A 26,087-nucleotide genomic window follows, 5' to 3' on the forward strand; every position below is an offset into this window, starting at 1 on the left:
TTTATAAAATTACAAGTGACTCATGACCAATAAAAAACAAGTTGGCCCAAATTTGACTGTTACTTGTAGTGAATTTAAGTTAGGGCTGAACGATTTAGGAAAATAATCTAATTGCGATTTTTTCAGACCAATATTGCGATTGCGATTTAGCATACAATTTTTTGGGGGTGACATTTATCTTCTGCATTGTTCACTTAACACAAGTTTTAAGTCATTTTATAGCACGACTAACATGACAAAAGATACTGTTGACATTTAAACAAGTTTTTTTTAGCATTTCTTAAATGCAAAAGAATTTCTTAAATGCAAATTTCAATTTCTTAAATGCAAAAGAAAAAGGAACACTGGAAAAATTTACTGACCTCCCATTGTCAGTAAGGGTAACAAACCATACAAAATGAAGTGATTAAGGGGTATGGCTGCCAGCCACAATCATTCTACTGGATGGAGCTTAGTAGCTCACAGGGGTTTTTTTTGCCAGAAAAAACAGCATTTTGACTTTTGCTGGTTTTAAGGGAGGACAAGTACAAGCTACTGTACTTCTTCTATACTTTTTTTAAAATTGCAGTTAAAGTTGCAATTAAATTGCGATTTGAAAATTGCATTCTATTACATTGCGATGTTGGTTTAAAATTAATTAATTGTTCGGCCCCAATTTAAGTGTTCAGTTTTTCTAGCTTTTCTATTTCTTCATTCAGAAGGGACAGGAAAGAAAACAGAGCAGGATACAAGATGAGAGTTGGCAGGTTGGATTTGAACCCAGGCAAGCTTCATGGCAGGCACAACCTCAAAACAAAAAAGTGTGCAGCTTCACTATCTCAGCAAACCCAAGTATCAGATTGGGACTTATATTGGCAGATTTTCAGTACTAAAAAACTGTATCAGTATTGGGGTAAAGAAAAAAAATGCTGATCAGGACATTCCTAATATTAAGTGGAATAAATTGTGGTACGCTGGCAGCACTGCAAGATGGAGTCTCTTCTTAAAGCAGAGAGGTCTCGCCATGTCCCAAAGGGTGTAAAACTGATCCCACATATTTCGGTACATGAGCTCCAAGAATTAACCTATGATCTTTCAAAAACTTGTCACATTAAAGGTAATGATGATATCTTTAAAGTGCTAACATAGTGATGTTTGTGCCTTTAACTGTTTTTCAGAGCAGATTTGAAATTCATCATAGGATAATAACTAGTGCTGGGCAAGTTAACGCGTTATTTTCGTGTTAACCCGTCAATCTATTAACACCGTTCAATATTTTATCGCACATTAGTGCATGTTGCTCAAATGCTTTTATTTTGTAAATGTCTGTTGCTGACCGCGGTGGAACCGAAAGTGAAATTGGCGGAAAAACACGATGAGTAACCAAAACAAGCATGGAGAAGAGGGGCAACGCCACGGAACTTAAAGGCGCTCGCCGCTTAGTGTATCAGTCCACGCGCACGGCGTGCCAGATATAAACAAACGCAGGTAGTCTGCCAGGATGTAGAGACATGATGAGAACTAGAGCCTTATTTAGCGGTGTTTTTGTGTGAAAGTAACGTGCTGAAAATTCTCTAAATAAAGCGTGAATGCAGACCAATATCAGATTTTTTCGGTGGGAGTCCGTTTATTTGTGTTTTTGGTCAAGTAAAATATGGCCCTGTCTGAATCCATAGGAAACCGACTGACGAGCAGGGAGGGGGTGTTTGGTGCGAGCGCCCTGGGCTTCTGCTGCACAAAAACACTGCTGTAGGGGTAATTTCTGCCCTAAACCTTGTGATAGGATCCAACTTGTTCCATCCCGGAGTATCACTTTAATGCCCTGACAGTGGCAATAAGCTTTAATTTTGTATTTACATTTTGTAAATTTGATTTGCACTAAATATGTGATTTAACTATTACTGTATAACAAGTACTAATTTAGTGTTTGCATGACAGATGTTATGGCACTTTCACAATGCAATTAATTATGATTAATCAGGGAAATCATGCAATTAATTACAATAAAAAGTTTTAATCGTTGCCCAGCCCTAATAATAACTAGCCAAAATGTTTTTAAAAAGACTTTGTTTTTGCATTTAGTTACTTTTGTTTAAGTAATTTGCCACTATTCCATTATTCCATCTCTGAAGTTTTCTTAAAAACAGTGTGAAAATATGTCAGCAAAGTGGTACAGCTCTGATAAACTCAGAATATCTAAAGGGGTGAGAAGAAATGGTAGTTTCCCCTTGCAGCCATAAAAAGGGGTCAGGGGTTACCTCTCATGTACTTTCTTTAAAGTCAAAAACATTACTGACAAACCCTTAAAAATACTAGAGTCTACAGGGTTTAAGCTACTTAAGTTCCTCCTTCCTCATAATTTCTTACAAGAGCAATGACACGCACCAGTAAATGACTCATACATAACATATACATATAAAACACTGATACATCTGTGATGAAGTTGGAGTTTGCAGTTTAAGGTTCTAGCTTGCTAAGCCTCTAGCACTGTCTCTAGATGCCTGACTTCAGCTATTGTTGTCTTTCTTTGAGCTCCTTTTTTTGTTGCTACGCCCGGTTTTGCTGAGCTAAATTTATTTTAATATCCCCGACGCTCCCACGAGTGTAGGATGTAAACAAGCAAACGAGGCAGAACCTCAGCGGGCTGATGCACATTGATATGCAGCACCATGTTGGGGAGTGTTTCTATTTTTGGATTTGTTTGACTTTGTGGAGCCTCAAAGATGAGAATCAGAGAGAAGGCAAGAGGGAGAATGCAATTACTTTGACTTTAGTATGCCAGGTTAAACTCTCTAAAAGTAGCCTGGGAGCAGAAATTTGCACTGGAACCAGCACTCCTAGTATGATTTACCATCTTTAGAGGATTTATGAGATTTGCTTGATAACATTTTATGCATGCGTTTTCTCCATGTACTTTGACTGGAAGCAAAGAAATATAATTATCTTTCTGTTTCCAACAGAGGACTAGCCTCACCACATGTTTTCACACATTATTAGAGGATAAAGAGAGACAGAGTCAGCGGTTGTCAGTCTTAAGACTGAAGGCGCATGCAGTTTTAAATAGGAGGTACTGCATGACTGTGTAATAATGTCTCGGTTCAGTGCCTCAAACTTACAGACACCATACATCACACACTCCATTGAAGCCAATGCATACAGTAGCAGGCTGCCTCTAACTGGGCTTTTGTTTGTTCAATGGACCATGAGCGTGCTTAACTTCCCAAGCATCTGTGTGTGTTTAAGCTTCATCAGCAGACATCCTGCCGTCTGTGCAGTAGGTCCTTTGTTTTTGACAAATGGTTTGATAATAAATTACTTTAAAGAAGAGTTTTGTTTGAACACATGCAAATGGATATTCTTAGTGGCTGATCTGAACAGTTTCCTCGTTTCTAACTTGGGTTGTTAGTTTCAGCCTCAACACTGTCTTTTCTCTGGATTTGCACTTGTCTTTAGTTTTTTATCTGTAGCAAACTCACAGTTCTTTGTATGTTTTTTTTATAATTGTCTAGCAAGCACTTTTTAAACAATAAGTGTATCAACTGCAATTTTCAACATCACTCTTTCAGCAATTTGTAGAAAAAATAGCAATCTTCCAATTTTTTAAATGCACTTGGAGGAGGAAGGATGAGGAGAGAGGAAGAGGCTCCTCCAGACATGTCTTTTGACTGAAGATATAGCTTTATAGGTGCAAGTGCAGCCTGCTACTCATTATCAAGTTATTATTTATCTACACATTACTGTCACAGGGCTAAACCATGGGATGATTATAGTTTTGACACTTTGACTTGTGCCTCTCCCTCATCTTTCTTTCAGTTCCTTGACTGGAGTGCCAAGATGTGAGAAAAATGAAGAGGACCTGAGGAGACAAATCAATGAAGCAAGAAGAGGAAAACTTGTTGCAAAATGTGGGCTTGTCACACAAATTTGCCAAAAGATGGAATAAAGTGTTCAAATATTTCCTTAAATCTAAAATATTGTACTGTTTCTGAGAGATGGTTGATTTAGTATTTTCGCTGTAGCCTCATTTTTGGTCCAAATAACTTTGTAAGAGTATTGTAGCCTTTAAAACAAAATGTTCTACTTTGTTAGCTGTCATGCTGCTAACAATACTGAATATCTGTCTGCTGCTTGTTGTAGGAATGGCAGAAAACAGCGGGCTTTAATCGGCTTGCTGTTGTGCAAAACCAAAATAATGAGCTGAAGTTAGTGCTTCAGCAATCCTTTTCCAAAGATGTATTTTAACAACAAGCACATTATTTATAACACAACAGCTCTTTATGTTTTATTCATGGAAATGGTTATTTTTTATTTTCTCCAGCACTAGAGCTGTTTATCATTTATTTCCATTATTATAGCGCACTACAATAAGATGGACCTGCTGCAGCGGAGCACTTCACAGGTCATTGCTGCTTTTTGGAGTGGTTGCTGATGGGGTGTGTAAGAAGTGTAAAATATTCACAGTGTACCTGCTCCTTCAGTTACCACAGCATGACATGTACAGCATCCCTGCAGGAGCTTTTTCTTTGATCACTGCAGGAACAAGCTACACATGTACACACACAGATCGACACACACACAGGATCAGAGATTAAAAACGTCCAATCCAGTTTGTCAAACCTTAGAGCTGACCTTTGCGACAGACGCGAGCCGGTCCATTTATCAGTAAGCAAAAACAGCAAACCTGTGCTGTGATATCAGGATGGAGGAGCTGCAACACATGGCTGTGTTTAAAACCATTCATCATTGATTTTTTTTCATAAAGTTATAAGGTGACACTAATCATTTTCTTGTGCACACAAATTTTATCTACGGGAATCTATGCAAAGGCTGCACTTAGTCCAAACAGCTAAATGCACAAGAAGAAAACTTACTTGTGTACTTACTTTCCTTCAAAATATTAATAAGTCTCAGGACCATAACCCCAATGATGAACAAGTATCTTTCTGTGACCTTCTGTTATTTGGCTAGCTAACAGAAGCTAAAAGGTAAAGGCAGCATTACCGTCAGTTGTTGCGTAAGTAGTCGGATAATAAAACGATTGTTTTTCTTCTGCAAACAAAATAATAAAATCTTTAAATTCACCAATACCTGTATTTATCTTACATTAACATGAAAAAACTAGAAGAGCTTAAAGAGAAGCTACATAAGATGCATCACTAACATTACATTGCAGGCTTTAATTTACCAAAATTACCTAAAATTTGTAGATGTCTTTAAATAAAAGCCTTAACAACTGCATGATCTGACTTTTGTACTCATTCTGTGATTTCAAACATAAATGCTTGCTAGGAAGAAGCTTGTGGTAGCTTAAAGGGTATTTATGTTTTAATCTGAAATTCGTCCTGTAACCAAGATTTTTACCATCTTTTCTTCAACTGTTAAAACAATAACAACTTGTTGGATTTGTGAAATTTATGTGACTTAAAACCTGAGATAAAGCATATAGAGTTAGATCATATGCGCAAGGGTGCAGATGGGCTAATGGTCTAGGTCACACCCTATGAAGTTTGCCCTTAACTGTGTGGCCTGGGTTCAAATCCAGTTCAAATTGCCTGTTTTCCACCTGTCGTTCCCTACTCTTGCGCTCTTTCATACTCTTATCTTCTGTCAGCTTCTATCTTATTAAATGCATTAAATAGCCCCCAAGAAATAACTTGAAAAGCGAGCCCTGAGTGTTTCATTCCAGGGAAATGGCTGCCTGGAGAATAATGTCTGATAGTATGGTGACTGCAGTGACTCTAAAGAGACCTGGCATGAATCTTAGCTAAATCTTGTTTTAAGTATATCTTGTGTATTGGGAAGCACGTTGCGTTCAATAGTGCCATCAAGAGACATAAAACATTATCAGCAATTCACGGCTGACAACAGTGATTGAGTTCCTGCTACATGAAACCTCCCGCTGTGGGAGTTATCTTCATAAACCCCGGCACTGATTTATGATCGTTACAGGTGTAACTGAATTTTTCAATTTAGGTCTGAGAAATACTGTGTACTCAATCTCTGGGCGATGTGAGATCCAGTTACTGTGGTTGAAAAATCACTTCGGAGGCTTTGATGAATGAATGTAATTAAATAACTTTCTAACCAAAGAGTTGTACAGAATCCCTGGATGTGAGGGTCGGAGATGTAATGAGCACCTGCTGATATATTATGTTCCTCCTGCTAGTATTTATGGTCTGTAATATTCCTCCTGCACAAAATAAACAGATTGAAATCTTGTTTGATTTACTGAATAATTTGAGAGGTTTTTCAACATAAAACGCAGAACAAATGTCTTTAAATCTTGGGCTGAAAGAAAACTATAACAGCTGGTACAGGTAGAGCACTGAAAAAGGGGTGGAGAAGAATCAGTGAAGTGAGATTTTTGCTGGAATACGATGCTTTGACTTTTGGTTCTTTAAATGGTTTCTCAGAGAGACCTACTGCACTGCACAGAAAAAGCACAATGGGCGCTTTGCTGAACATAATGAGAGTCATTATGCAGGAAGACAGTGGGAACCTTTTTGTGGCCCAAAAAAAAATCTCAGTCAAATATTTCTTTATGATTTAAATGCCAAATTTCATGGTATCTGGAAGCTACAAAACATGGCTACCAGACAGCATTACAGCAGATGCAGTCTGCCTGTTTTTGCTCTCCACACACTGTTTTCCTGCGGACACATGATTCCTACTGCATTGAAAGTGCTCAAAACAACTCTATTGATAACAAATATGCACTTAATGAGAATTAAGAACACTTGTCACACAAAAATGTAGTTCTAAGCTGAAGGATTCATGATCCTTTGGCCAGGTTATTGATTTTGGAATGACGTTAACGGGTCCATAGCAGGAACTGTCTGGCTAAATGTCTCAAACAATCAACAGATACCCAGATAACTGAGAATCTATCAGAAATTCTCCATAATTATATTTTCTTCATACATTTAATCTAGAAAAAAGATAGAACAAGAGAAGGAATGAGGGAAAATGACGACATGCATAACGGTGCCAAATCCATCCATCTATCCAGCTTTTTGTATTGAATCAGTAGTTGCCTTCAACACATCTGAAAAAGATTGTGACCTCTTTGCTTGCAAAGACTAAATTTTATTTTGAGTGTTGCTCTGGATGCCCATGAATACACTCAGACACCGACAGTGTAACATGTTTCAAGCTCAGTGCTTCTCTCAGGCATCATTGAGCATAGAAAAGGAGCAAAAAGGCTGAAAACACATCATGTTACTTCTCTGCTGTGCTTGTGTTTATCTCCTGCTGATGCAGACTCCAGATTAAGTCCTACTCTGGAGGTCATTCTGTCCTAATACGAAGCACTTCACTTGTAGTATCAAGATATTAACATGGTGTCAAATGATTCAGCATAGTGTGAAAAGGTGAGTCATCACATCTTGCATTGATAAAATAAAAAGGGATGTTTTTCGACACTTTCTGCCCTCTAGTGGTCAAAAATTACATAATGCAGCTTTAAATAGAAACTACAGCACATTTATTATTACCATCATTTAATGAAAGACTCATTACGGACAATTTGAGCTTTCATTACGTCTGAGCAGGCTGAATTCACACCTCATTGTGCTTCTCAGTGTCGCAGAATGATTATAAATCTGCGGCTGTGTGTCTTTGTGTTTGTACCATGTGACTGGTCTTCCATGTGTCCCAGAGTTTCAATCTGCTCCACCAGGTCATTTGAGTTCCACTGACTCATGCCGAGCAGTATGGCGCTCTTCCCCTCCATAACATCTGCTGGGACACACACAGATACACACACACACACACACACACACACACACACACACACACACACACACACACACACACACACACACACACACACACACACACACACACACACACACAAACAAAAAGAGGAGAAGTAAGACACAGCAAAGGTAAAATCTCATATTGACAGAGGAACACTGTTGTTCAAGCTCTGATTGATTTTTAAAAACCCTGCATACCAACAAAAGGTTATGACTGTTTTTGTTAGTGCCAGTTGGGCATGATTTCCTCTTCATTTACATGTGGCTTGCTAATGCCAACCTGAGCAGACAGTTATATTTAGCTAGTCAACAAACAACAGGAAATGCTGTGGTATCACATCCTCATCTGGTTTTGTCATAAATACTGTACAAAGCACAACACCATCCTGCTGTTTCTACAAGTGCACCATTCCACCATAAAGCATTCACACACCTTCAGCCTCTCCTCTGCTGTCTGAGTCTAAGCTGAAAAAGGTTTAATGTCTTCTGTGCTAAATCATACACTGCCTGCACAGCCGTCAAAGGAACCATGCAAAGGTTTCTGGAGAGTGTACCATAATGTGTTTACAGATATTTTTTCTTGCAAAGATGGTGTTCAGCCTTGAGAGCTAACAGAGGTCCATTTGAAAGAATAAAACACAGTGTTTTAGCACTGGTGCAAAAACAGTGTCTATTATACTCGCCTCTTTGTTTTGCACATTCGATCTTTTGCCAACAATTCCTGCTTTAAACCACTGGACTGTGGACGTGTCCTCCATGGGTGGGATTCGAAACTAACAAAGCACTAACTTCAAACTGCTCCACAGCGGTAAAGAAAGTCAACAGGCTGTCCTTGAAGAAAATCAGATTGTTAACAGCTGCTTTTGTCCATCACTCATAAACTGGGTGATTTCTCTGAACAAGCCCACATTACCAAAACTGGAATGTCACTTCTTGTAAAAGATAAATTTTTCTAATCCTAAATTATGGCAGTTGTGTTTGATATAAACAGTCTCTACATTGCTCTTTTCAATCCACATATCTGATACAAGAAGAGATGAGATTCAGCTTTATTGTCATAACACATATACAAGTATAAAGTAACGAAATGAGGTTTGGCATCTCACCAGTGGTGAAATATGCAGAAGTGCAAATATCTATGTTATGTACAGAGTATCTACTGGTATTACAGATATGGACAGATGTTATGCAAATTATTTCAGATGGGTTGCTATGATGCTATAAATATAAATAAATGCTAAAAATAGAGATATAATCCACAGATTAAATACAGATAAAGGTGCAGTGAACAAACAATGTTAGAAGCCATATTTTACATGTTTAGCTTGTTATTTTCTATTTTATTAACTACAGATACCTGGACAGAAATGTATAAGTCTCTATTGGCAATATTCATTTAAAGGTTTTTGGAAGCTGTCATCCCTTTTTATGTTTTTGGACCACATCTCTGCAGTCATTGCTTTTTGATCATTTCTAGTGTTTGTTTTTACTTCAGAATCTGTGTGTAAGATCTGCAGGAATTGTTTTTTTAAATAATTTTTTGTCACAGGCCTGCAATCATGACTTTTTATGATTTTTGGCATCATCAGTCTGTGATTTTGGACCACATCTCTGCAGTAATTGTTTTGCTGATCTACTTTTTGTTGCTAGCGTGATCATATTCTTAATGATTGTTTAAGGTCTGCAGACATTACATTCTTATTTATTTATTTATTTATTGCCACAGGTCTGCAGTCATGACTATTTCCCATAATTTTTGGAGCAAGGTGAGCAGTCATACCTGTTTTCATCATGTCATCTGTTTTGTTTCGGAGTTTTTTCTTCATCATTTTGGACACCATCACTTTTTTATAATTGTGGGCCTGAGCAAATTCATCCTGAGCCAAAATAAAAAATTCTGCCTTCATTCATCAACTAAACAGTCCGAGTTCAGACATTTTCTCAGAAGTCATAATTGTTGTGAAAATGTTGCATTTTTTTTTGTTCAAATACAAAAAGATGAAACATGATGTCTAGGTTACGTAACAACAATTGGTTGACCAACTCTCTATTAGCATTGGTTGTTGAAAAATGAATATCCATTGACCAACTGCAAAATCTTCAACTATATTGTCCCCCAGTTGACAGCGCATATTCCTTAAAAGGTTGGAGTGACAGTAGTAGCCTCACACACATTTACAAAAACCTTTCTTTCCCTACAGAGATCATCTGGGTACAGTATTAGCTTTGACTCAGCACTCCTGCTTCTCACCTCATGGACCTAATTTTAGTAAAAGTTTGATTGTTATCCTTGTGTCCGTACCATGCTGATGCACCTACACTGCCAGGTTAAATAACTGCATTGTTTTTTTTATTCCAAAGAGTTTGGCGATCTGGTCACGACAGCTGCCTCAGTCATGTTTATATTTGCTCAATCCGCCTCTCTGTCAAACTCCCACTTTCCTGGGGCCTCTGCATTTTTATGAAGCTCTGAAGTCATTGTTATTCTCTGCATGTTCACCAAATACCCTCAGACTTTGTTGTCAATCCTTAGGTGCTTTGTGTAATTCAGACTTACACTTCCAGGCACCCTCTCTTTGCCCATGACCTGGAAATCTCTCCCCTTCTTGCTACCTTGGAGGACCTCTCAATCCTTTAATTGCACCTCAAAGAGGGAGGATAGAAGATAAGCTAGAGGAGGAGAAACACTAGAGTATCTGAAGTGGAAGTCTTAAATCATGTGAAGTTGTGTGTGCAACATGTGGCTCATAGACTGAGGCTGCTTCAACTTGTTGCTGTGGAACCAAGAACTGCTGAGCTGAATCTGCTCCTCTGTCCTTACATTTCTGAGCTAAGACAGCAGGAAGACATGAGTGTAAAGGAAGAGGCAAACGGAGGATGATTTTGTAAATACATGAAAGGTACACAAATTTATATGAAAAAATTGGCTCCACTTTCGAGCACTTAAAACAGTTAAATTCTCTCATACACATTTGGACTCTGATTGCAGAGGCTGCCATGAAAAATGCCCATCAGCGTCAATATTTTCACCCAGACACCTTTGGGGGTTTGATGTCTTCCCCAAGCACACTTTCAAATCTAAGCAACAGGATTTAGTGACTAAACAACACAGTCTAGACAACACAGCAAAGTCTTATAATTCTACCCAATCAGGTATCATCATTAAATGCACTCACCAGCCACTTTATTACGTACACCTTGCTAGTACCTGATTAGACCCCCTTTGCCTTCAGAATTGACTCAATCCTTTGTGGCATAGATTCAACAAGGTACTGGAAACATTCCTAAAAGAGTTTGGTCCACGTTGACATGATAACATCAAACAGTTGCTGCAGATTTGTCGGCTGAACATCCATGATGAGAAGGTGCTCTATTGGATTAAGATCTGGGGACTGTGGAGGCCATTTGAGTACAGGGAACTCATCGCCATGTTGAAGAAACCAGTCTGAGATGATTCCAGCTTTGTGACATGGAGCGTTATCCTGCTGGAAGTAGCCATCGAAGATGGGTACACTGTGCTCATAAAGGGATGGACATGGTCGGCAACAATACTCAGGTAGACTGTGGTGTTGAAAAGATGCTAAATGGTACTAAGGGGCCCAAAGTGCGCCAAGAAAATATCCCCCACACCATTACACCACCACCACTGAACAGTTGATACAAGGCAGGATGGATCCATGCTTTCATGTTGTTGATGCCAAACTCTGACCCTACCGTCTGAATGTCGCGGCAGAAATCCAGACTCATCAGACCAGGCAACATTTCTCCAATCTTCTATTGTCCAGTTTTGGTGAGCCTGTGTGAATTGTAGCCTCAGTTTCCTGTTCTTAGCTGACAGGAGGGTCACCTAATGTGGTCTTCTGCTGCTGTAGCCCATCTGCTTCAAGGTTGGATGTGTTGTGCGTTCAGAGATGCTCTTCTGCAGACCTCAGTTGTAAAGAGTTGTTATTTGAGTTACTGTTTCCTTTCTATCAGCTCAAACCAGTCTGTCCATTCTCCTCTGACCTCTGGCATCAACAAGGCAGTTTGGCCCACAGAACTGCTGCTCACTGGATATTTTCTCTTTTTTGGGACCATTCTCTGTAAACCCTAGAGATGGTTGTGCATGAAAATCCCAGTAGATCACCAGTTTCTGAAATACTCAGACCAGTCCGTCTGGCGCCAACAACCATGCCACGTTCAAAGTCACTTAAATCACCTTTCTTCACCTTTGAACCGCAGCAGATCGTCTTGACCGTGTCTATATGCCTAAATGCATTGAGTGTAATAATAATTGTATCTGAATTGGGCTAAAGCTAAAAACAACCCTGAGCCTTGTGCAGCCTTGATATCAAACCTTGAAGCAGCTCATCGCTGCAGGGTGTGACTTGTCCTGTCATATTTGCAGCCAATGAGAGAAAAAAAGTCTAAGTAGACAGTGTAGTTCAGTGTAACCAGAAGAGTTGTCTTCATGTCTCCGACTTGACATCTAAGATAGGATGAGTCACACAGGAGGATGAAAACCCTCCACCTGACACACATCTCTGCTCACATTCCTGCCGGGCAGCTGAAAGTCTCTGACGCGGCTCTACACAGCCTGTCCGTTTGGATCACACAGCAGATGCTCGCCTAGCTCCGGTTTGTCAGTTTGTCGCTATCTGCTCGTCTTTTTAGTCCCCCCTCCAGTTAGACAACACAGCCCCAAGAGCACTGGGGCAAGGAAACACTTTCAAATCAACCAAGGAGAAATAAGAATGCAGAGGATCAAGAAAATGACTCAAAGAGAGGTAAATTGTTGGATGTGATTGAAGCATCAGAATGCAGGAAAGCCTGTGTTTGGACAAAGACGGGGTATGCAAAGCAGGATTTACACCAAACCCTCAAAGACGCAGGTTCCTGAATCATCTCCTGAGGAAAAGCTCAGCAGAGATGCAGCTCACAGGCAAAACAGAAGCCTCTCTGAGAAAGAAATGTGTCTTTGTTGAATAAAACACCACCTACGCATACAAAAAGTTACCTACAAAAATCAGGAGCATCACAAACAAAGAAAACGCACAAATAATCAAAGGAATAAACCCTCTATATCCTCTGTTTGTTGAATATATACAAGGGGAATGCAGGAGCCGATTTGAAAAAGAAAGCCAGAAGTGTGAGATGCGCCTGCAGCCAACAGCCTCAAGGGAGAGAAAAGAGATTTAGAAACATCCTTCAACCTGTCAGCTCACAGTGAGGAAGTGTCAGGGTGGAAGAGAGACGAATAGATGCAGAGATTGTTAAAAGATGACGAAGCAGCCTCCCTTCACCTCTAACACTTCAATAATTCCTCTTTTTTTGCAATTTCCTGCTCTGATCACTAGTCAGTGCATACAAAATGCTACCCCTGCTTTATTGTGGGTCCTTTAAACTTCCGATGACTCACTGTGAAAATGAGACCGCACAGAGGATTATCCCGGTGAGGAGGAATGAACAGAATGAGTCTGCCAGGTAAGTAGGCTACAAAAGATGAATGGCATTGAAACACTTTGAGTGTGACTCACTGAGAGATAATTGGAGTTATGAAAAATATACTTAAATTATGTCACGATGTAATTACAACAGGATGCATATTAAAGCTTATAACCAGGAGGAAAAGATACAGTACATGAATAATGTGTCAGCAGCATGACTCAAAGGATGTTAAATCATTTCAACAGTTATTGGATAGACACTATAAAAAATTCTACTGAGGTCTGCTGAAAAAAAATCTGATTTTAAAATATTGTTAAAAATGTGAGAGCACCCACACATAACAACAAAAAATGTCCAAAAACAACTGATGTTCCCTAGTGTCTGGAGTGTAACAATATGACCAACACAGCACATCCCACTCTAATGGATTCCACCCATCAACACCCCGAGTGACTCCCAAGTCTCAAAACAGGAAATCAAACCAAATCTCTTGTAATCAAAACACAGTGGATGACAGGATGGTTGTTGAGCTGTACATTTCTGACTAGCTAACTCTGACTCTCAGTTAGCTCTGACAGTTCAGTTGAGGTGTGTTTGTACAGGCTATGAACATGTGTTGCCACAAATCAAGAAGTCAGACCTCCATTTCCAACATCCATCCAACTTTATGCTTTGACTTGACTGTTGTCATCATGGCTGCTTTTGTTGTGCTTCCTTTTTTGTTCAGCTTGCCTCCTGATTGGTTACTGCTTCTTTTTGCTTGATAATCCACAGAGCTTGGGTTCCCCAAACAACAGGATATCTTATTGTAAATACTATAGTAGATATAGAATCGGTCTGAACATACACTCACCAGCCTCTCTTTTAGGTATATCTCTCTGATGATTGGTTCTGGGGCTACAGCTAATGAGTTTTACTAATATCTACTGATCTACAGTTTATTTTTTTCAATTATCTGATTAATCATTATAATATTATTAACTATTATTAATAATAATAATAATACCAATTATTATTAATAGTCATAAATCAGCTTTTTTCGTTGCTAAGCGCTGCCCTAGTAGCTGCCTGTTGCAGTAATTCTCTCTTCTTTGTTCGTTTCTTGTAATTTTTTTCGTCTCTTTTTCGTCATCTTTGTATTTGGAGTGGATCATTACTTTGTATGGTTCATTGTTGGTCATGGACACCAAACCTTTTGTGGCTTCAGCGATATTTTTACTACTTTTCTCATGTGTTTGTAAAATTAGCTGTTTGCAGCCTGTAGCATGTCAATGCTAACTAGTGTAGGGCTTGATGAATTCCCTCGAGGTGAGGTGGAGGAGGTGAGGATGATGTGCTGGTTCTCTGGTGTGAGCTGGGAGGTGACGACATGGACCTGTCCCTTCATCTATTGTTGTTGGGAACGTGGGATCTATCTCTGATGGGACGAGCTAGCCGTGCCCTCCAGCAGAGGGGCTGCCGGAGGGCAGAGTGGCATCGTGCTGCTCACGGGTGTGACTGACGGAGCTGACATTGGACGCTGGCGCCACATTGGAGGAGCTTTGCCTGCTGTGGGCAGACAGGATCTAGGAGACAGAGACGGAACAGACTGCTGGGGAGGCTCAGTCCTGGACCCTGTGGAGGTGGAGACTGGCTGGGCTGGAGAGTGGTGGACAGGATGCCATCATCTATTTTCTAGTGGACCTTTTTGCACTTTCTATACACTTTCTTACTTTTGTTTTCTCGATTGCTGCTGTGACTCCCGAATTTCCCCTCCGGGATAAATAAAGTATTTTCTATTCTATTCTATTCTATTCATGGTTATTTTGTGAATACACCTTGTTTGGATACCCTTTTTATCTCAATGGCTTTGGGATGCACACCTGTAAAATTCAATCTGTGATTATATCAGGGGATTATAAATCCTGAATTTGGTGATCCAGAGGCTTTTAATACGAAGGAGTTGTCAAATCAAGAAGATGTGTGTGATGCTTCTGTGGGTGGTGAGTGAAATGAAAATACTGCTGGTAAAGTGGTATAGTTTTCAGGGGGACATATACTACCCAGAGTTAAATTCAGACTGTGAACCTGCTGTTAAAACATGAAGTTTCTCTAAATGACCCTAGTTTCATGGAAAGGTCCCTGCCATGAGAAGAAATGAATCATATTACTTCACTGTACTGCATTGGCAGCTAAACAATATAAAAGCAAAAACACACATCCGTGGCTCACAGCTCATGATAACGGATGAAAGCATTGCCGTCTGTTTCTTGGTTATATGAGACTCTCCTTTAGAAGTCAACAAATGCTTTTTTGGAGCTCACTTTTTTAGGTTATGATTATCTTTCCTTATGATTTCCTCATGCGGCAGCTCTGTATGCAGATACCTGTTACTGCTCTGCTTATTTAGCCTTTTCTTTTTTGAGTTTACTTTGTGGAGTTAATAAAACTTTAATGCCATTGCTATTTTAATATCACTGTTAGCTGCCTCTTTTTCATTTCCCCAAGCCTTGTTCAGTATTTACTTTATTATCCTTCTATGATCATCACTGAGCTTTCATCTTCTTTCTCATTCCCACACATACTTTTATTGTATGGTCTGTGACGACTTGTAAGCCTCGGTGTCAATACAACTTTGTGAAGAGAACTTGATGAAAAAGGTAATGTGCAGTAACAGTTTCATCAAAGTCAAAAACCGCGGCAGAAGATTTCCCCAATCAACATTTTCAACCGTAAGCTCAGAGGTAATCAGTGAATTGGCACCTGCAAGGTCTGATTTAAAATAAAGAAAGTGTTTTTTCTCCACTGGTGCATGGTTCAGATATATTGCAGCAGATGTTTAGTTCAAGTACAGGATCTTTAGGGACAGATTTTAAAATAGTTTGTTATTTATTCATTTTCTGGGCTTGATTTCCAAATAAAACGTCACACTAATGAACTCAAATAAAGCCTCAGAGGACCTGAAATTTGGACTTTTCCACCAGCACAATTCCTGAAGGTTAAAAACATTATTCTATAAAACTGTAGTTTTGAATTAAGGTCTTAAGTCCTTTTTCTAAGGAAATTAAGCTCACACAAGTGCAATGGTTTGTGGGTAAGTTGTCAAAAATGTTTGACACAAGCTGGAGCCTCTTAAGACACTGGGATAGAGAACAGCTACAAAATACACCGACTGACGAATCTTTTCATCAGAGAGGTAGAACAAAACAATATTTGAAAAACTGATAGAATTTATCCGTCATTCACTCTTCCTCAGACTCGTTCATGTCAGATAGATGTAAGATTAGAGAAATTGCAGACCGGCGAGGGGATGGAGTGGATTACTTCACCGACACTGACGAGTGCTCTGATATTCTTCCAACAGCTCAGACAAACAAAATCAAGAGGGAATAAGAAGTGTGTGAGCGCGTGTTTGCACTTCTATTTCTGTGAGGGCCGGCGTTTAGTTTGAAGGCTTGGAGATCAATGACGGTTTTGGAAAATTGGTTGAAAGTGTTTGTAGGCACAGAGGGATGAGAGGAGAGGATGAGCTCTGAAGGAAGCTTCAATAAGATGCGTATATCCGCTGCCTCCATTTTTTCATTGGACTTCATTTTTGTGCTGGAGAAATAAATTGCTTTAATCAATTTGTAGAAGAAACTGTTAATACTGACAATCACTTAAAAGGACTTAAAAGGAGCAGAATGAGCAGAAGACATAGTCATGCTCACATCTTCCTTGTTTTTTCTTATTTTGGTTACAACCCCCCCATAAAAACTGTGGTTATTTTGGGGAATGGATTCAAATTTTAAGATATCAGTAAGCTGTTTTTATTCTAAGAGCTGAGTGAAAAGATCCACATGATCCCCTTATCTGTTCCAACCCAGCAGCAACCTCCAGTGTTAATGCAGAAATGCAAAAAACTGCAGTTCCTAAAGTGTCCACTTGAGGCTGGCTCCAACAGCCCATGAGACTACATCAACAGCCATGTAAACGGCAAAGTTTTACAGCCAAGAACATGTGGCCTTTCTTTTTTGTGGAGAGCTGGGAGAGACACAGGTAGGGATCATACAGGCTGCAAGCAAATTTTTTCCCCTCCTCTCCTAAACATTTTCGTGACTATTTGTACTTGATAGTTGCGACATAGTCCTTTTATACATCTCAAGTGCAACAACCTGCAATGTAGCGAGAATATCTGATATATACCCCATCTCAGTGTGGTCAGTCCACTTTTATTCAGGTGCAGCTGCAGGTAAATTTCAGGCTATGCCACTGGTCCACCTGTTTTTTCTGAGTCCAGTCTTTATGCAAAACTAGGCAGACAAAAATCTAAATACAAAAGTTTTTTCTCCTTTTTTCCCAGAAGTGTCTGTTTTAGAGCTGAAACAATTCCTTAAATAATTGGAGTAACTCAATCACAATAAATGATCAAGGAATTTTCTCTGCCTCAAGGAATCGTGAAATTTCTAAGAAGCTCAAAGAGTGTTTTTTCATAAAGAGCTGATGCTATATTTAGTGACTTTTCAGACCCCTCAAGCCGCCTTTTCTTTTCAAAAAAGCGACTAGCAACCAATCTAGCTTCTTTTCTGGAGTTGGAGACTGACGTGAAAGCATGCATTGATCTGCATCAGCTGCTTGTCAAAGAGCCACAAGTGCTGAGCCCCTCCCCTACCCATAATCACTCACAGACCGTCCATCACAGCCGGACGTTTCACTCACAGCAGTCTCTCAGAGCACGGTCACACTGGCCATCTGAACAGTTTTCAAGCACGCTTCAAATTCCATTTTGTTTGTCCAGCATGACTGTAAGACTCACTTCTTCTCTTTGGCACCTATGGAGAGGTTAGCTTTAGCGCAGTACACTTCTTGCACACGCTCAAACACGGACTTCAAATATGAGCAATGACATACTATCGCTACAACCGCTTCTCTTGACAGTCATTTTAAACAATAGCAGGGGTGTAAGGGGTCTGTGCTGGACCAAAACAACTTAAAATAAGCCTCAAAGTCACTAAAGTTGAAACAGTGTTCTCTGTCCCATTGTGCAGGCAGGTAGAGTATGCTACGGCTTGGGTGGCCTGCGCAGGAGACTGTGTATGAATGAATAGTGGAGGAGGATCCATGTTATAATATCTAAAAAAAAGTCAACCAAACAAAGTTAATTTGTAGTTCTAAACACACTACCAGTGGGATATTACATGCTTTCTGTTCCTCCTACTATGTTATTCCTCTCTCCTTCAGTGTACATGACAATTTCATGCAAATGACTTGTAATGCAAACTAGGTAATTATGTCATTTAGTGATTAAGTTAAACAGCGCTGTTGAGTGAAGGAGATGAAAAACAAAAACATAAAAGAGGGCAGTTGTGAAATTAAGCTCAAAGGTCAATGACAAGAACGTCTTCTCTTAGTCAAAATGTCTAATATCTCTTCAGATTGCATTGAACTTAAAATTTATCACTCAAAGTCACTTATTTTTACATTTGCTTGAAACAATTTTTTACTTGGAAAATAATTGCTCCTGAACTAACCAAAAATGTGTTTCATCTGATTACTCAATTAATCCAGTAATTCAGTACTCGAAAATACTAAAATACTAAAATATTCGATAGCTGCAGCCCTAGTCTGTTAACTTTGTTTATTATTTGTCTATTATTTGTTAGTTATAACATTATCAAGTGATAACATTTTGTAATATCACTGTGTATTAACATCCATTGTTCACTTAAATCATTTAAAACCAGTGAAAGAGAAAACTGAGAGTCTGTTTTGAACTACTCCAATCCAAAATGTCAAAACTGCTCACCAAATAGTAAGAGACATGTTGAAAGTAGAGACTTTATTTCACAGTTAACTGAGTTAGCTTCCACAAATAGCACACAGTCAACACATCAACATACTCAGCTAGCAGCCTTGTAATAAATTGATGTCCTACTTGCATTCAAACATGGTTTACCTCCAGTGGCCGTTTCTCCTGGCACTAAACTGCTGCAACAGCCAACACCATGAATGTGCTCTCAGGCTGTGAGTTTCACTTCCTCTCTCATTATTCAAATTCATGTCATCAAATAACAAATCTGGATTAGCACATGGCAAATTTGTCAGTGGCTCACATCAATAAACAAGGTGACAATTGAGTTGGCATTCGCTCTGAGGCACACTCAGTCCTGATAAAAAATGGGGCTTCTCACCCTGGTGCAAAAACTCGGTTAGTTTAACATGTGAGAGACGTTAAGTGGAGGCTGAGTGATGTTTGGAGGTGGACATGAGGCTGAGGGAGAAGGAAAACATATGATTTCTTTTTACTGCAGGTAAACAGAGGAGCCTAGAATGTGTCTGGTTTTTAAGATGTCGTAAAGAAGGAGTGACAGCAGCTCTGAATAAACGCCTGCTGAAAGAATAAACACCTCAGAGGAGGAAGCTGACGGTACTTCACTCAGAGATATATTGAATACATAAAGAGAAATTATAACACGACAACACAGCACAGGGCGTTTTTCTCTGGGAACACATAAAATCTTTCACATTTTAAAATGACGTATCACAAGAACGTATCCTATTTTAGAGTCGTATGTCTGAAAAATGCACATTTTATACCTGAACTAAGTCGTTTAACAAAAATTATAACCTTTTCCTATGAGAAGTGTTTTTTGATTTTGCATTTCTTCTTGAAACGGGAGCTTCAAACATTTCCTTATCTTATTTCTTTTATTCCAAAAGCCACATTTGAGAGCTACAGTCGACATTATCTCAAGCTTTGCCTGCCTCAAGTGGAAATATTACGTTTTTGTTCTCAAGAGTGGAGGTGCAGCTGGAGGCGGACAGTCACTTTGATCTCACTGTGTTTCTGTGTGTCCATCTGAGGATCTCGGCTATATAACAGGAGCTTCATGATGCACTTGTTTTCCTTATCACTGCAGACCAGATTCAAGAGGGCTGTCTTGAAGTGCATGTTTTAATGAGTGAGTGTGTACGTGTGTGTGTGTGTGTGTATGTGAACATCTCTTTGCCAGAAGCAGCTGTGTGGTTGTCAGAGGAGTTGATCAGGAGTGTTGGCAGCATTAAACTATTCAGGAAACAGCTGTGCTGCCTCTACATCACAACCCAGCGCAACTTTCACCGACACAAAGTGAACACCAGTGTTACCGCTCCAAAGAAACAATACACTGATATATTAATCAGGACCAGGACTGAAAAGTGCAAACAAAGAGCAAGCAACTACTGCATTTTTTTCTTCTTCTTGCAATTAGAGAGAAAATTTCAAAATTTTTCAGCAACAAGAAAGAAGGAACTGAGTATCCATATAGCTAACAAAAACATTTTCATTGTTAAATGCGCCTTTTCCGGTTATCTGAATTGAATTAGTGTGAGTTAGAATAAAAAGCAGTCTTCATGAGTGACTTAATAAAGTTGTCAATATGTGGCATGTTGTCTGTTGTAATAAAGACGCAGCAGCTGATGAGGGTTAGGGGTTAGAGTTAAATGTGTGTCCTATAGGTGATAAAAACATGTTTGCAACCAAACAAGTAGCTATTGTAGATGAAAATGTGAATGCCTGAGAAGTGCCAGTTTGTATGGCGTGTCCTTGAGCAAGGCACTTGACCCCTAACAGCTTGACGAGGTCATCCATGTGCGGTCCCTTCACTTCAACATCTCTCTGTTAGTGAATGTCATGAACATCTTGTTTGTGCAAGAGAGTATTTCTAGCCTGAAGGCTATTTACCAACAGATCTGTCTGTGGTCCATCACTGCTCTGTCTGTCAATTCTGTTCAATGATTTAACTTCCACTGGCTCTGCTTCTTTACATTCTGGCTCTGTTTTAGATCCAGCAGCTGAGACACAAGACTTTTATTTTAGCCAGAAGTCAGTCAAGTCCTAGCATGACCTGTCAATATGGAAGCAAGAAGAAGGCAAGGCACCAAAACAAGCACTGAAGCATCTGGTTGATTTTCAGAATAAAACACTCAGAACACGTTTCACTCAGTTGGCACAACAAACCATCACAATGAGCAGGGCTACGTTTGGGGTCTACAGGTCAGAAGTTTTTAGAGGTCAGGACTCAATATGGGTGAGGAGAAGCTCATCATGGAGGTAAACAACTGGATGGTGGAGCATGGCACCAAGGCGCAATGAAGTCAGTGCAGAGTGAACACAGATCTGGTTAAAGTCAAGTACAAGTTTGTGTAGCATGTTCAGTAACAGAGTGCTTTTTCCTCTTACCTAAATGTCCAAAATCTCTTCGGGTTCATTGTCTATATTATAACACTTCCTTATGGAAATCAGAACTGCACATGCTCCATATTTTAGGGAATAGTTCTTGTGCTGCTCCTGCTTAGACACTATGTCTAAACAGGAGCAGCTTCATCCTCCAGGTTCAAACAGACCTTTTGTAACAGAGGTGAGAGGGGCCAGGAACAGAAACAGAGAAGTACATTATCAAATCCTTAAATAAAGTTGTGGTACTGGATAGAGTTCCAAATCCTTTTACAATCATTGACTGAGGACAAAAGGGTCTGACGTCAGAGACCCAGAAGCTGACACTTGGCTTCTTTCCTGCTTAGGCTGTGCCAGATCTGCAGTCCTACAGCCATTTCTCTTTCAATTGGTTTCATGACCTTGTGGCTTTCTGTGTGGTTGCACTGAATTCTATACAAAAAGCAGTGAGACGTGCATTAAAAGAGAATCTATTAGATCATTGGCTGTTAGATAATTTGTTGATCAGATCTATGAAGACGGATGGTTAATCATCTGTTGTTAGTGTGACTGTTTATTAGAGGGCTTCTTCAGCTTGGAAACCAACTGTCGCCTCTGTTTTGGATGGTTTATTCTGACTTAGGTGTTTATTTTGGTTTTTTAAATGATTAATCGGAACAAAAACAAAGCTGTTATGTTCCTAGCTTGAAGCAGTTCTGCACGATTAAGGATCAAGAACCCTGGAGGGAAGAAAAAGCGCCATGAACAGCATATGGCACAACATCCCCAGTTTTCAACATTCAAAATTCAGTGTTCTTCCTGAGCCCCTTCAGATGCATCATTGTCTTTTCAAGAGGCTGCTAACAAGAAAAGAAACTACACAGAGAATCTGTGCATAAAGGAGAAAGGTAATTTCAAAGAACTGAACACAAAAATAGAGGCAATACATTTCAGGGTTCATCTCTTTAGCAGAACACTGAGCAAATTCCTGACTGTGATGATACATTTTCATGGTTTTCTGCCTCTACTGGGTTCCACTCTTTGTGCGAAGGCGTTCATCAAAACCAAGTAAATAAAATTCCCTCTGGCCTATTGTTATGGTTTGAGCTTTAGACCTTAATATGACAAACCCCCACTCAGTCACCCTTCGATCAATTCTTTGACTTCCTCTGTCTGCTTCCCTGTTAAAGGCTGAAATTACTTTTTTGGCTACAGAAAACTTATATCCAGCGTGGCAGGCAGAAATGAAAGCAGGGCGGTTATTTGCAGCTGAGATTGAGAGTCACAGTCTTGCAGTTAGCAGGCCACTGTGGAGGGCTGTAATTTAAACAACAACCCTTTTATGACCTCCTCCTTCTTCCCTTTTAAGGGGCTGAAAAGCTTCCCTCATACTGAGCATGTGTTTATATTTGGAATAAGTTCTCTGCTGCCTTTTTCTGCAGGGCTGAGATCCACTCTGAGCTCAGACAATATAAAAGCACTCATCAAAGAGATTGCTTCTCTCTTTTCTTTCCTTAAATTTTGGTAGAAAATTAAGCAAGAGTTGATGTTTTCATCTTTTAATGTTGCCTCTTCTATGATGAAGTTTTTGGTTTATTGTGTTTTCATGCAACTTAAAAAGATTTATCCACAATGTATGACCCCAGAGTCACGGCAAAGTAAAAAAGCAGGAAACAGTACACCAATTAGAGGTGAAAAAAAAGGAAACTTCAGATAAAAAGAAATGGGTACAAAGAGAAAGCTGCCCTTTCATCTCAACTACTAAATCAAAACAAGTGAAGCACATTTAATGAGTTTATTCAATCATGAATTTCATTCATTCATAAACTCTTCACAAAGCATGGCCAAGGTTGCTCATGTGAAAAAGGTGATTTTCTCCCATAGGGTTACAGGGTGTTAGTGCATCATGAATCAAGCTGCCAATTAGCTTAGCTTAATAAAGATTAGTTTTGCCTAGTTTTGATTGGCTTATTATAGCTTGGCAAACAACAGTTTGGTTTCATTTAGCTGAGTTTAGCTAAACTTAGTTTTGATCAGCTTGGCTTGGTTTAGTTAAGTTTGGGTTAGTTTAGCTTGCTTTAGTTTAGCTTAGCTCAACTTATTTTATCTTAGCTTCCCGTAGTTTATCTTAGCTTACTTTAGATTAGGTTAAATTTGGTTAACCTTAGTTAAAATGAGCTTACTTTAGTTAAGCTTAGCTTTCCTCAGTTTAGTTTAGCCAAGTTCATTTTTTCTTTCTTTACTTTGGCTTTTCTTAGTTCAGATTAGTTTTTTTTCTATGCTTACTATAGTTTTGCTTAGCCTAGCTCTGCTTAGTTTCACTAAATTTGGATTAGTTGTGCAAAGTCAGCCTTACTTAAGTTTGGCTCAGTTTTGATTTGCTTAACTAAGTTCAGTTTAGCTAAGTTCAGTTTAGATTAGTTCTTAGTTTACTTCAGTTTAGCTTAGTTCAACTAAGTTTACTTCAGTTTAGTTTACTTAAGTTTAGCTTAGTTCAACTAAGTTTACTTCAGTTTAGTTTACTTAAGTTTAGCTTAGTTCAGTTTAGCTTAGTTCAGTTTAGTTAACTTAAGTTTAGCTTAGTTCAGCTAAGTTTACTCAAGTTCAGCTTAGTTCAGCTAAGTTTACTTCAGTTTAGGTTAGTTCAGTTTAGTTTGCTTAAGTTAAGCTTAGATCAGCTAAGTTTTCTTAAGTTTAACTTAGTTCAGCTAAGTTTACTTCAGTTTAGCTTAGTTCAGCTAAGTTTACTTTAGTACAGCTTATTTATCTTAAGTTTAGCTAAGTTAAGCTTAGTTTAGCTCTGATTAGTTTCACTTAGCTTAGTTTAGTTTAGCCTAACTTACAGTAGTTAAGCTCAGCTTTGCTTTAAGCAAAGCTTATTTGAGTTTAGCTTACTTTAGCTTAGTTCAGCTTAGTTTGGCTTTGCTTAGCTTAGTTTTGCTTAGTTTTGATATTTTTTTAGTTCAGTTGAGTGTAGCTTCACTTAGTTTAGTTTAGTTTAGTTTAGTTTAGCTAAGCTTAATTTGACCATTATTCGTCAGCCTTGCCCTTGATTATGCAAACAATGTAAGTTTAATATCTCTAAAATAATGAGTTATATGAAAATTCACCTCTCATACATTGTGCTCCATCATAAAAATTAGTTGTGCCTTTTAGACAAGCTCATTAACAACACATGGAAACATGGAGTGGATTCCAAAGCTCCAAAGTTTCAACCAGTATCACTTGTGTTGTTCACTTGGGCCTTAGACCCTCCCACCAGAGATGCATGGAGAGATGGAAAGAAATAAAGAGAGGAGAGGAAAAGAGGAGATTTGTTTTAACAAAAATGAGACGTCCTTATGATTAAAGGTTCATCTGGCCTTTTCAAGAAAGGAGCAAAGTCCAACTGCAAGCTTCTCTAAACCTTGAAATAAAAAGTGTAACCTGCTGTAACATTATTCTCCTGACCATAAAACATTTGATCAAGTGATCTGTAGGTGTTTCTGTGAGCATCACAGCCTTGGGCTTCTTTTAATTTAAAAAAAGACACTGTCAAGGACCCTAGGTAGCGGGGATTACACTATTAGATGTTCCAAGGAAGCCACTCAGCAACAGAAGTGTTTCCATGCAAAAGACAAACTGTGAAATCATTAACAATTTACGATGTGATGGAGTTGTGTTCTCTGAATTTTAGTTTTGGAAAACAGTCTCTGAGTTGGCGGCGCGATTCTGGCTTAAGTACTCCCACAGTGAGATATCCTTAGGCAAGAAACTAAACCTCAAATTGCTTCCAAGGGTGAAGCATTTAGGGGTATGTGACTGCAGGGATGCTAGGGATCTTCCAAAGCAACAAAATTCCTCAACTAAATTAAATGACTAGAGAGTCAGAAAAAAACAATTTAAACAGTCTAAATTTAGCATAATTTAGCATTTTTGTGCCCTCATAAGCTTTGACTTTAATTTTAGGATCAATACAAGGGTAAGAGAAAATGTGCCATCTGTTTTTAGCCTTTAAGCTAAGCTTATCTGCTCTCTATTTGTAGCTTTGAAATGTGCTTTCATCTCCTTATCTTCCTCTCAGCAAGAAAACAAATAATCATTATTCCCCAAACATACACCATTATTTTCATTTATTTAACAAAATCAAATGAAAAACTGCCAAAGGTGTTAAAAATCAGATCATTTTGTTGCTTCTGTTTGCTTCTGTTTTTGATAAACAAAAAGACAAAAGATGCCTTCGGCTCTCTGTCCATTCACACTCAGTAACCAAATTTCACGCAGGAGTGTCGACTCGTGCTACAGACGGAGTGAGGAAAAGGGGGAACATCTGTGCCAGTACAACACGCGAACATGATATCTTGTCCCTCGGTGATTCCTTGGCATTGATAGGCTCCCTGACATGGGTTTCATAAAATGCATTCTGTGCAACGCTTTGCTCTGCTCTGTGACAGCTGTGATAAGGATAAATATTTGATGCTTTCTTGGAGCGTGTGCTGGGAACAGAGCCTTTCACTGTCAAAAAATGTAAGGGAATGAGAAGGAAGTGTGGTAGACATTATAGGAGAGGAGTAGATTATGGGAAAATGGATGGAAAAGCAGAGAATGCGGAAGAGAGATCCTCTTATATGTGTCATTCACTGACTATTTTTCATCATATGTCTTTAGACACCAGAGCCCCTCAACACACCACTAGCTGTTGATGGATTCAAAGCAAAATATGAGCACGTTATTTTAATTATACATAATTGATAAGTATCTCTACCTTCCATCTCTCAGGGGTAATGTACTTA

General features: G+C 39.0%; 1 protein-coding gene across 2 annotated transcripts in view; it reads right to left on the reverse strand.

The window, feature by feature from the left end:
- The window catches only part of pitpnm3 (PITPNM family member 3), a 120,721-nt gene that overhangs the window by 68,180 nt on the left and 26,454 nt on the right, over window positions 1-26,087 (reverse strand). Inside the window, exon 3 of one of the 2 annotated variants that reach the window (XM_074679372.1) lies at window positions 7,609-7,719. In XM_074679372.1, the coding sequence (XP_074535473.1) occupies window positions 7,609-7,719 (111 nt within the window). The remainder of the gene's footprint in view (window positions 1-7,608; window positions 7,720-26,087) is intronic. The other variant, XM_074679373.1, reaches the window with a different exon arrangement.

This window comes from Halichoeres trimaculatus, unplaced genomic scaffold (genome assembly GCF_033239565.1).
Source record: "Halichoeres trimaculatus isolate MK-OKI-2021-1 unplaced genomic scaffold, fHalTri1.1 fHalTri1_scaffold_9, whole genome shotgun sequence".
Classification (NCBI taxonomy): Eukaryota; Metazoa; Chordata; class Actinopteri; order Labriformes; family Labridae; genus Halichoeres; species Halichoeres trimaculatus.